General features: G+C 40.5%; 1 protein-coding gene and 1 non-coding gene across 5 annotated transcripts in view; both read right to left on the bottom strand.

Moving 5' to 3' along the window:
• LOC108315567 (prolylcarboxypeptidase) overlaps positions 1–11,035 on the bottom strand; it is a 77,726-nt gene extending 66,691 nt beyond the window's left edge. Inside the window, exon 1 of one of the 4 annotated variants that reach the window (XM_017544935.2) lies at positions 10,888–11,035. Coding sequence is in view for 1 of the 4 variants with exons in the window: in XM_017544932.2 (XP_017400421.1) it covers positions 9,542–9,709 (168 nt within the window). In the remaining 3 variants the exon portion in view is untranslated. Of the gene's footprint in view, positions 1–9,541; positions 9,903–10,763; positions 10,838–10,865 lie in introns of those variants that run through there. The other 3 variants (XM_037744443.1, XM_017544936.2, XM_017544932.2) reach the window with 3 other exon arrangements.
• LOC119473663 lies at positions 4,169–4,275 on the bottom strand. Its single transcript, XR_005202869.1, has one exon. It is a non-coding gene; the product is annotated as a U6 spliceosomal RNA (small nuclear RNA).
• Positions 11,036–13,065: the final 2,030 nt, after the last annotated feature.

Below are 13,065 nucleotides of genomic sequence, written 5' to 3'. Positions count from 1 at the left end.
GTCAGCTTCAAATCTGTATTATTTGCCCCACCTTTCTTCTAAATTCTTGATTCAATACCATTACTGAAACCAAGTTCCAAGTTCCTCATCTCCTTCCTTCCCCAAACCTACTTCTTCTGCAGCTTTCCCCATCTTAGTAAATGACAACTCCAACCTTCTAACTGCTCAGGCCAAAAACCTTGGAGTCATCCTCAACTCTTTTTCTTTCTTTTTTTTTTTTTATTTTCTTTTTTCCTTCTTCCTTTTTTTTTCTTCCATCCAAGCACAAGAAAGTGTTATTATCATCCTCAACTCTTTATCTCACACCTACATCTAATTCATCTATTATACTCTCAGCTACACCTTCAAAAATATCTAGTATCTGAGTACTTCTCAACCTCTACCACTACCACACTAATTCAAGCCACCATCATCTCCAACGTGAACTTTTGCAACAACCTGGTCTTTCTGTTTTCCCCCTTTCCCTTCCATAGTCTATTCTCAATACAATAGCCAAAGTGTTTAAGACTTATTAATCAGAGTATGTCATTCTTCTGCCCCTAAAGTTGCAAAGCCTTCTCATCTCATTCTGATGTACAGCCAAATTCTTAATGGCCCAGATGTCCCCACATTATCTGGCTCCCTGAACCTCCTTTCTGTCCTCCTCTATTACTCTTTCCCTTGGGCATGTCCCTCCAGACATACCGTCCTCCTTACAATTCCTCCCACTGGGAACACACCTACCTCAGAGTTTCTGCACTTGATCTTCCCTGCCTAGACATTCCCTGTGCCTAGAATGTTTTTCCCCGTGCCTAGAATGCTCTTTCCCCATTGCCTCAAATATAGTATTCACCTAATAAAAAATTAGGTAAATGAATTTAGACACACATTGAACATTCATTTGCTATCTTGCCTGCTTTAATTATTATTAATGCATAAACATTTTCTCACATTGTCAGAATACTTCAAGACCATAATTTTTAGGGCTAATAATATTCCATTTTATAGGCATACCTCAAATTATTTACAATTTGGAACTAAAAAACCAGGATATTTATAAATGGGATATTTTGGATGTTTCTTCAATATTTCTGAACTTCAGTAGTTTTACTTCTAAAAATGAGGATATGTACCTCACAGGATTGTTGAAGTACATATGAACTGAATATGAACTAATAAGTGGACACAGAGTCATCAGTTTTGTTACCACTGCTTAGATTACAGAGGCATCGTGATATCAATGAAAGATCATAGATCTTGAAAACAACAGATTAAAATGTGACTCACAATATTGTCCTTTAATAGCTTAAGACACTTAACCTCTATCAGATTCAATTAAAACATCTATCTCAAAAATCAATTATATTAATAATAATTAAAGAGATGTAAAGAGTTTAGCATAATATTGAGCTCAGAGTAGATCATCAACAAATGTTCATTCATTCACTTCTCCTAAACAATACCTAGGATTTTTTAAATTGCAAATCAGAAAAATATTTTTATAAATTCTCCTGTTACAAACATATTTTTAAACAGATAATAAAAATTTTCAATACAGAATTATCCTTTTTATTATTATTCAACACTTACCAAAGCACACTTGAGATTATAAAAATCTCTAAATCAATTTTTTTCTATTATAATAAAAATAGACAAAACAATTATTTTTAATCACTGAACAATGGTATTAATAAATAAGTTCCTCTTTATCATGTGTTTTACTGTATATACACAACAGGTCAGTACACTATTATAATGATGACAAGTTAAGCAAGAAAATATTTTAAAAATCTGCCTCACTTCAGGGCTGTTTCTTGAAGCAATCCATGAGTTGGAGTCAGATGAATGCCAAGACATTACACAATTTTCAATGCTTTTCCATGTTGTTTAGACACAAGTTTGAGTATATGCAATTGGAATGGTCAACAAGCACAATTTGAGCTCCTTCAGGATATAGTCATCTCTTCCTGGCCAGGACTTAGCCCAGTGCCTGGCATATAAAAGGTACTGGATCAGCATTGAATAGGTAGGTGGGTGGGTGGGTGGATAAGTGACTGATTAAGTATGGTAATCATTAGTGCTGTCTCTCTGTCTAGGCACTACAAAGCCAATACTTTTTGTCTCCCTATCCTGTGATTGGGTACAGTCCTTTAACCAGTTCTGGCTAAGGAATTGTGAAAGGAAGTAACATAAGTAATTTCCATTTCGGAGCATTTATATGAGACCTTCCATGTTCTTTTTCCACAGATAAGTGATTATGAAAGGATATGCTAAAAAGGAAAACCCATGAACCACTCAGTCTCTGAGTGAACATAATGAGCACAGCTCTCTCCTCATTCAATTGGAAGTTTATGACAGTAAGAGTCATACATTTTGTTAGGTTAAGTGACTAAAATTCATAAATTTTACTACAGCAGCAAAACCTAACCTATCCTGGATAATACAAGCAAGTTAATGACATTCATTTCAGAACTAGAAATTTATCAGAGTTTAATTTCAAAAAAAAAAACCAAAATGGCACAGATAAGCAGTATAGCTCAGTATAATAATTTAACCTCTCTGTATGATAGTTCTCTTCCTTGCCGAGTTTGATGGCTCATGCCTGTAATCCTAGCACTTTGGGAGACCAAGGCAGGAGGATTGCTTGAGAACAAGAGTTCAAGACCAGCCCGGGCAACATAATGAGATCCCATCTCTACAAAAAGATTTAAAAAATTAGCCAGGGATTGTGATATACACGTGTAGTCCCAGCTACCCAGGAGGTTGACGTGGGAGGATCACTTGAGCCCAGAGGTTCAAGGTTTTTGTGAACTATGATCGCACCACTGCACTCCAGCCTGGGTGACAGAGCAAGATCCTACCTAAAAACAAACAAACAAAAAAGATAGTTATCTTGCCTACGAAATGGAATAATAGCATCTACCTCACAGGATAGTAACAGGGATCAAATAAATGAATGTCTATTAGTACTTAGGATAATATTTAGAGTATTTGAAGCTTTCAATAAATGGTAGTATATTATTATTAATAATGCATTAGACACATTTACATTATATATGTCATTTTACTCTCATTTCTTACTCCCTATTCATTTTAATTTATGGTCAATTTTTTCAATTCAAAATATCTTTATTAAGAAGTACCATATCCTCTCAGAACCACAAGAAAAAAAAAATAAAAGCTAAGTACCATGCAAGACACTAGGAATGAAGACAAATAAGATCTACCATCGAGGTATTTTTTTCCTTACCTATGATTCTCCTTTCTTCTCCAATAGAGCCACAGCCAAGCAAACTTTCAAATCACAAACACAATGTTCTATTATATTATAATATATATCAACTATGCAATGTTATAAATATTGTATCAATTGAAGAGGTGATTACTTTTTAATTTAAAAACACTTTATATGTTATGGGTCTGCGTCTTACTCAAAGTCAAGATGGAAAAGTTGTTTAGGTCCAATTCAACAAAGGCAATTAATGTTATGGCAAAAAACAGAACTTGTACCCCACATTCCCACTGCTCCTAATTCTGTTCACTCAGTGAACAGAATTATAGGTGTATCAGAGATCAGTAGATCCAATCCATCTATGTTACAAATTAGTACAATTATCTAGAGGGTTAAGCAACTTGCCCAAGAGTATGATGTGAGTTAGTGGCAGGGCTGATCCAAGAACCCAAACTTTGAAAATGTTTTAAAAGTCTAAATTCTCTAAAGCGCAAAGTCCCTGCAACATGCTGACAGGGAATATAAACAAAACAGTGAAAAACCTAAAGTTAATTTTTATTGAAATTAGATTTTAGCATTAGCTAGTAAGAAATTAAAAACTCGGCCATCAGAAAGACAGTGTTATATTTACTATTATTATAAAGAGAAGGTACTTCCAAAAACCTAAAAGGGTAAATTCATTACCAAATTTCCCCCCAACACTTTATTAACACTTAAAATATCATAGAAAAATAGGAAGAGTTTCACATGTTTCTTTTTATGTATAGAATCTTGTGTGAAAAGAATAATTTCAAGCAAGAAAAAAGGTTAATTCCTACGCCACAAGTTTATTAAAGTATTGATTATATTAATCTTATTGATTTAAAAAAAAGTGAAGGGGCTAATTAAAGCCATGTACATTAGGAAACTGCCAGATAAAAATGTTTTTTGGTTTTTTTAAAAATATTTAATTTATAAAAAAATACGGAACGCTTCACAAATTTGCGTGTCATCCTTACGCAGGGGCCATGCTAATCTTCTCTGTATCGTTCCAATTTTACTATATGTGCTGCCGAAGCGAGCACGATAAAAATGTTTATCAATTTTTGTTTACTAAGTGTAATGCACTATGCTAAATAAGCACTTTACACATACCACCTCTTTTTATAACAAACTTATGGGATAGGTAATACAATTATCCCCATTTTGCTGATTATGAAAATAGGGGCTGCCTCTGAGTAACTTACTCAGGTAGTGGCAGAAATAGAATTTTCTCTCAAATCTGTTTGCCTCTAAAAGATATATGCTTTGGGGTTTGTTGTTGTTTTTTTTATTTTTTGTAGAGACAGAGTCTCACTATGTTGCCCAACCTGGTCTCTAGCTCCTGGCCTCAAGTGAACCTCCTGGCCTCTCAAAATGCTAGGAGCCACCATACCCAGAACTAAAAGCTATGCCTTTAACCACCATCCTGTTCAAGCTGTATCAAGTTTCTAACCCTCTTTTAGATCAAGGTCAATCCATCACATCTAAGGGGGAGGCTACATGATCTCTAAGGCCCCTTCTAAAAATGATTCTGTGTCACAAAACACAGAAATCAGTTCTGAATTCATACAATATTTCTGACAGAATACTCCAGGCCTAAGGGGAAGGCCATCAGATAAGAAGAAGAAAAAGGGGAAGAAAAATTTAAAGGAGGAGGAGAAAGATCATTATCATCATGCCCTTCCAAGGGGCCTAACATAACTAGACATAACATTTTACCAGACATCAGGGCCTCTGTGACAAAAGTGGTCAAGAGGAACCTAGAACAGGATTTGAAAGCAGAACTATAAAGGTTGTACATAAATTTAAATACAGCTTAGCCCACTGATGTGATTCCCCTCACATCAGATGAGGAAGGAGCTGTAGGAAGGCCTTGCAGGAGTCAGTGACCATCAGCTCAATGCTGGGCTAAAACACAGACTTCTAACAGAAACAATGATCAGCAGTTAAATGGGAATAGTGGGGTACTAAGTTTTCAGGGGAGGCATTACCACTACTGTCATACATTTGGATGAGAGTGAATTTTCAGGACAGAGTTGTGAAGGAACTAGCATTTGTTCAATTAAGTTATTTAAATTCCTAGCATGTTCTAGGCACCGTCCATGTGGCTTTCATGTGTTGCCACACTGAACTCTGACAACAACCTTGGTGGATGTGATGATTAATTTTATATGCGACTTTATAGGTGATGGTGCCCAGCTATTTGGTCTAACATCATTCTAGATGTTTTGTGAAGGTATTTTTTTGGTGAGATTAACATTTAAATCAGTGGACTTTAAGCAGATTACCTTCCATAATTTCGGTGGGTCTTACCTAATCAGTTTAAGGCCTTAATAGAAAAAAAGTTGATTTTCCCTCACTTTGGGAGGACACGGCAGGTGGATCACTTGAGGTCAGGAGTTCAAGACCAGCCTGGCCCACAGGATAAAACCCCATCTGCATTTTTCTTTTTTTTTTTTTTTTTCACCCTGGTTCTTGCTGACTGTCTGTATTTTTAAAACTGCAAAAATGAGCCAGGCATGGTGGCAGGCACCTGTAATCCTAGGTACTCAGGAGGCTGAGGCAGGAGAATTGCTTGAACCCGGGAGGTAGAGGTTGCAGTGAGCCAAGATTGCACAATTACACTCCAGCCTTGGCCACAGAGCAAGACTCCATCTCAAAAAAAAAACAAAAAAAAAGACTGACTTCCCCTAAGCAAGAAGAAATTCTGCCAGTGGAATGTCTGTGCATCCAAAGTGCCAAAGTGCAACTCTTCCCTGGGTTTTCTGCCAACTCTTCCCTGGTTTCCTGCAACTCTTCCCTGGGTAGCCTGCCAACCTACCCTGATGATTTTGGACTTACTAAGCCTTCACAATTGCATGAGCCAATTCCTTAATAAAAATCTCTCTTGTAGAGAGACACACAGACATACAGCCTGACAAGAAAATAGGTATTGTTCCCAACTTTACCAATGAGGAAAATGATGGCCTGCCAGTACCCATTCTCCCTTTCCACTATATCACACTCTAAAATGTGTGACTTGGGACTCACATTCTAGCCTGAGGGGCTCAGGTGGGAGGTACAAGGTAGTAACCATGCAACATTGTAACCATAAGCCACACTTTCCAGGGAGCCCCTTATGACACTGATACCACACATACCACGCATGTACCCAGAGCCTCGATGTGCCCAAGTGATATACTTATCCTTTCTCTAGTCTACTAATTCAGTTATTTCAGGTAAAAATAAAACAAATATTCTTACCTAAATCAGTATTTGAAGACTTTGAGAAAGGAAGAAAAAATAATTAGTAAAGAATTAAAGTAAAAGATAAAATGAAAAATAAAAATCATTTGTGACAATTAAATAATGGTATTTATTTAATTTTTTTTTTGCTTTGCTTTGTTTAGGTTCTTTTTGGATAATCTTGCATTCACTCTCAACAACTATTTATTTTGTGCTTTATATTTTTTATAGGCTCTTCAAGATATTGTAGAGTACTAACTAGCTGGAGGGATATATAAAATATAGTAAATGTGCAGGATGAAAAACGACCAACTAAACTGCCTTAAAGAAGACAAGGATTCACAAAAGAGGTGACTTTTCTGCTGGAATAGACGTATGAGTTTAAATAGTGGAGACGAGGGATGGTATTCCAGACAGAATTTCTGACACAGTATAAGTCACTTGAATCTGTTAGGTTGCTTAAAGTGCAAGCTGGGATGGGGGGTTATGGCAGAATATAAAGTTGGAACAACCAGCTAGGGTTACATAGTAAGGAACAATGAATTCCCATGCCAAGGAGTTTGAGCTTTATCCTGTAATCAGACTTATGAAGGAATTTCTAAGCAGGGGAGGGACAAGGCCATGAGCTAAGCCTTTTTAGAGACCATTCCATAAAACCACATCCTTTACATACATAGAAGGACAGCTAGGTCCAGCTTGGTCACTGGGGCAGATATAACCACAGATAAATAATTATAAAGTTTGATAAAAATTAAACTTTCAATAAAAACTAAGCCTTACAGCCTTAATAATAGGTTTATTATTAGACGGCATCAAAGTATTTCATGTGCTTTAACTAAAAAAATTAAAGTTGAGTTTACGCATAGTCCCAACTCAAAATCAATGCTTCAGAAATTGGCAACTAGTATAATTATAATTATGCAATAAATACATATGTAAAAGTTTTCCTCAGAAAATGAAATAAAACTCAATTGGAATTGATGTAAGAAAAATTATTATGTTATTAAATACATACATGGAATCTGTATCCTAAAATATAAATTAAATATAAGCCAGTGGGCAAAAGGTGGCTGAGTAAAGCTGGATTTTGCAAATCATCAAAAATGGAAAAAGAAACAGTGTTGAATTATATTTCTAAAGAGTACAGTGGCCAAGAAAGGAATCTACAATAAAGGAATATAAATTAGGAACTAAGGTACTAACAAATCATTCATTCCCTTCCACCCTTTCATCCTTTCACGCTCTCCTTTTCTGCTGAGAGTTCTCTTTTTCATCAGTCCCAATGGGATTTTAGAGATCTTCCATTCCAATAGCCTCCCCTCGGTTTTACTTTAGGAATTGAACTCTGCAAATAATTGTATATAAAATCCGAGCATACAAAACAGACAAAAGCATAGAGAGCCACCTGAAGGCGGTCAAGGAGAAAGGGGGTATTGGAGCACCTAATTTGGCCTTCACTTCATCCTTTATCCACTTTCCCTCTGAAACAGCTCTCCAAAGAGCCCTTAATTTTCCTCAGTAAAGTGTAAAGCACATTGGTCCTTGTCCCAACCTTCCTAATTTACAAATGAGGGAATTATGCCCTAGAGAATTAATTTAAGGGAGTTCCCTGAGGGGAGAAAAAAAAAAAAACTATTTCCTGGTACCTCTGCTAAAATTAAAATGTGTCCTCTTTCTCATAAACTTGAACTCAAATGTCTGGGTTAAAAATTGTTTCTTGGCCAGACACACTGGCACACGACTGCAATCTCAGCACTTTGGAAGGCCAAGCCAGGGGGATTACTTGAGCCCATTAGTTCAAGACCAGCCTAGGCAACATGGCAGAACCCTGTCTCTATTTTTTAAAAAATTTTTTAATTCAATTATTTCTAAGTTATTCTGGAAGTCTATGACATCCCTCTACCACAAATTCCCATCCAAAATTCACATAAGCACTGGGCTCAGTGGCTCACACCTGTAATCCCAACACTTTGGGAGGCTAACACAGAAGGATTATTGAGCCCACGAGTTCAAGACTAGCCTGGGCAACATAGTGAGACCTTGTCTCTACACAATCAACAACCACAAAAATTCGCATAGGTCTATAACCACAAATTACATGAGTGCCTACGTGAGGCCAGATACTCTGCTAGGAAAACATTATCTGCTCTCATTTAACCATCACCAGAAACCCCAAGAGATCAAGAAATTAAACTCAGAGAAGTACTGTAACCTGCCGAAGGTCACAGAGCTAGCAAGGTGGAATCTGGTTCTATCTGACTGACTCCTAAAGCCAAGCTTCAGACCCTTGCACTCTTTCTAATCCCAGCGTTTTCCAAATATTTTCCAATTTTTACACAGACTTTCAGAAATGCAGAACTGTCAGAATTTCTTGTCATTTCACAGAGGATGTACTTTTGCATCCAACCCTGTGGGGGAATCCCTCATGCTGCAGCCAAGCACAAAGGCATCAAGCCTATTTAAACCTCTAAACTCATGACCATAGAAAGGCTAATCCCCACCCCCACCACAAACTCCGAGCACTCCTTTTACAAGCACAGGCTACATCCATTCACTTTTATGGGGAACAGGGACTGTCAACAATAAATAGGCCTACAAAATCAGCTCTGAGCTGACCCCTTATGAGAGGCTGGCTTTTAGGTTGCATAACTATCAGATATTATCCATAGGTAAAGATATTAGACTTTGTATTTAGGGCTGCCTTGGGGCAAAGGATGACTATCACCGCAGACTAGGTACCAGAGGTGACATTTAATAATTTGAATTTGAAGGAAGGTCAAGGGAGTTCGGATTGGGGCACCCTCTGGGAGCAGGGGGAGTTGAAGTGACTGTCGTGGCCAATTACAGAACAGCCTGAATCAAGAGTATAGGTCCAGAACTACTATTAAATTATTGGTGACGGAAGGAGAAAATTTAAACAGAACTGGGATTTCAGGCCACCCTCTGGAAAATGTAAGCCAAAAACCGAGCAGATCCTAGGCATCAAGCGGTGTGAATTTCGAGGTGGGCTCCGTTGCCCGGGCTCTACGGGTCGGGGTTCCTGGCGGTTAGGCCTGGGACAGCGAAGCTCCCGTTCTCCCTTACCTTCTGTTGGAAGTAGAGAACCGAATAGTTCTTGGCTACAGCTGGGAGGGATGTGGGGTTGGTTGGCAAATGTAGGCTGCCAAGGGCCCTTAAGGCCGGCCGGAGGGCTATGGTGGCCCAGGGCGCCAGAAACGACAGGAGCAAGAACCGGAGGGCTCGGCGGCCCATGGCTCAGGCTGGCGGCTGCAGTGCGTGTGGGAGGGCGAAAAGGAGGCCGGCAGAGTACACAGCGTAAGCCCTGCCCAGCCCGCAGCTCCGCCCGCCGCAAAACTGCTCCTCCCGGGGGAAACCCAAAGCCAGCCAGCTCCTCAGTCACCGCCCAAACCAGGTCACCCCAGTCACTCTGTCCCGATCCCCGAGGGCACCGCCTCCATTCCACTTGCCTCTCGCGCCATCTGCTCCGTAGCACTCACCTTCATTGCGGTCGCCTCCCCAAGTCTGCCCTTATCGTGCTAGGGCCTCCTCCTACCTCACTGCTGTATCCCACGCTTTATCTGTAGCGCCCCCAACGCCCACCTGTCCTTCAGGTTACCCTGTATCCCTACCATTATCATCACAGCCAAACCCCGCCCGGGCTGCCTCAATTCCACTGCGACACCTCCTGCCCCCCGCAAATCCCACATAATGGCAATAACAGCTACCATGACTATTTATTGAAGGTTCACTACAGGCCAGTATATCTCGAGGCAGGGTGGCACAGGCATCATCTCCTATAACTCAACCATTACAGCAATCTTGTGCGTCCTATATGATTGTTATTCCCAACTACAGATGAGGAAACTGAGGCTCAGAGAGGTGCAGAAACTTGCACTAGATCACTCCGATAGCAGGAAGCGGAGCACGTCGTCACAGACCGCTGGGTCCAGTTCCAAAGACTGTGCTCTTTGCACCCACCTCCATCATGGAGACTAACCACTCCCTGTGATACTCCGTTCTTGGGTCACCCCAAACTCTTGTTGCTCGCACAACCTATCCATTACAAAGGTCTCCTCATCGCCCCTAAATCCCGCCGGGTCCCGGTCCCTTCTTCCAAGTAACGCCTCCTTTCTTCTCCGGCACCCGAAAACCAAGTCCGCGCCCCACCACCCTCCTGCCTCCGCTCCCTTCCTCCCCGCTCCCCTGAGTAGTGCTAGCCCCTAGGACGGCGCCGAGTCTGGCCTCGACAGCTCCCTCAACCCTCTTCATCCAGCTTCCATTCCCTCATTCAGTCACTCCGCCAGACCTCAGGGTGCCCTCGCCCGCTCCACACTTTCTGGGGATCTCTAGCCCCAGGAGGCTCAGCGCTGCTCCAAAACCAACTTTACAGACTGTACTACTGCTCCACCTGTCGGGGAGAAATATTCTACCTGCCGTTTGACGAAAATGGTCGTTTCCTGATGCTTGCAGGAGTTCTTGGCTAAGCACCACCCTCTGCGGCGCCTTTTTCTGATTGGCTCTGAATAAGCCCGGCCCAAGAGTTACTTCCGGCGGAAAAGGACGCGGGAGATTCGATTGGAAGGCTCCCGGCGGTGTGCGTCACTGTGCGTCGCCTGGGCCCGCTCCTGGTCTTCTGCCTCAGGTGAACTGGGTAAAGGGGTTCTCGGGAAGCCCAAGGGCCGGAGACTCTTAAGATGGCTTTTAACTTCATTTTGAATGCGACCCAGAGCTCGTACTTGTTTTTTTACAAGTCATTCTCCGTAAACCGGCAGCCATGAGGGTAAGAGTATAAACGTCAGTAATTTTATTTTAGACTCAGTGCTGTGACTATCACCCAGTGAACGTTTATTGAACGCTTACTGTGCCATCGAGGTAGTCGCGGAGTGAGCTTTTAGAATCGGAAATGCAGAGAGGAAAAGGCGCGACTCTTGATTCTGTGATGTTCAAATACTTATTCAGCTTGCGGCTGTGCAGAGTAGTACGTGCCGAAAGGGGGTCTTCCCAACTCCTGTGATGGCTTAGAGGGACCATACTTAACTGAGCCATGTGCTTAAGCCAGAACTTGAACGTTTTCTTCCTTTTCACACCTAGCCAGTCCCTACCAGCCTCTTAAATATCTCAGATCTGTTTACTTCTCTCCATTTTTCACTGACATTATTTTGGTTCGACCCTATGACTGCTACATAGCTGTGACAATACTCCCCCGCCTCAGCTGGTTCTCCTGCTTTCAACCTTGCTACCTTCCAGTCCAGCCTCCACATTGCCGGGCTGATAAAGTTCATATTGACTGAGACACTCCCCATTAAAGACCTTTCAGTCGCTCCTGTTTGCCCTTAGGTTTAAGCCCAAACTCTTTAACATGATTTACAGGCTCTTTCCCGTCTAACTGTTGCCTGCCTTTTCAGCCCCAGTGGTTTTCCACCACTCCAGCCATATAGAATGTCTTGTGTTCCTGAAGGATACTGTTCTCTCCCTCACCCCAAACCATCTTCTGATCCTGTCCCACCTGGCTAATTCTTACTCAATTCGCAAAGCCTTTTAAATCAGAAACCCTTTCCTGACCTCGCAAGACTGGATCATAGAGCACCAAAAAATTGTTTGTTCTGCAGATACTTAAGTACCTCTTTCCTCTGTGCCAAGCACTGCTAGGTACTGGGATCCAATGATGAACAAGGTAAATTCCTGTTCTTATGGAACTTACCTTTTATGGATGGAATTAAGGAGAATAAACGAGGAAACTATGAATTAGACTGGCCTAAGAAGGCCTTTCTAAGGAATTGATATTTAAATTGATGCCGAAAAGATGAGCATGATCCAACCATGCAAGAGAGGGAAGGAAAAACATTCTAAACAGAGTGAACTGGTCATGCAAAGGTCCTGAGACAGGAAAGAGCTTGGCATGTTAATGTTCAAGAATCTAAGGAAAAACCGGTATTGCTGGAATATATTTAGAAAGGACAGTTGTATGAAAGGAGTCTGGAGAGATGAACAGGGGCCAGATCATGGTTAGGATGTTAATCCAGCACCATAAGCAGGAGATAATGGTGGTTTGGACTAAGGTGATGGCAGAATATATGAGGGAAAAGTGAATGATAGTTTCTAGGTATGGAAGTAGATTCAAATACCTTCTGATGAGTGTGATGTGGGATATGAAGGAAAGGGAGGAATGACAAATGACTCGTAGGTATCTGACCTGAGTTACTGGTTAGTGAGTAGTACCATTTACTGAGATGGAGGAAAATTGCAGGCAAAGAGGTTTGAGAGGAAACTAAGAATTCAGGTTTTTTAACTATTAAACCTTGATATCCCTATGAGACATCAAATAGAGTTGGCTCTCAGGTAAGCAGTTAAGGTATGGAAGTCTAGAGCTTGCATGTATTATCATTTCATTGATAGTTATATATTGACTGTCTTAGCCAATAGACTATAAATTCCTTGAACACAAGAGCCTGTTTTTTCTCTCTTTAACCCTGTTACCTTCTACATCCCTGTAATAAATGTCCCACAAATGATAGTCAACGGAAAAACTGTACTAAGATTTTCCTGGTTCATGTTTTTCTTTGTTTTTTCTTTTCTCTCGCTCTCTTTTTTTTTTTTTTTTTTTTTTT

The sequence above is a fragment of the Cebus imitator genome, unplaced genomic scaffold (assembly GCF_001604975.1).
Source record: "Cebus imitator isolate Cc_AM_T3 unplaced genomic scaffold, Cebus_imitator-1.0 Scaffold174, whole genome shotgun sequence".
Classification (NCBI taxonomy): domain Eukaryota; kingdom Metazoa; phylum Chordata; class Mammalia; order Primates; family Cebidae; genus Cebus; species Cebus imitator.
The sequence above is the reverse complement of the archived record's forward strand: the minus strand, read 5'-3'. Positions and strand labels throughout refer to the sequence as shown.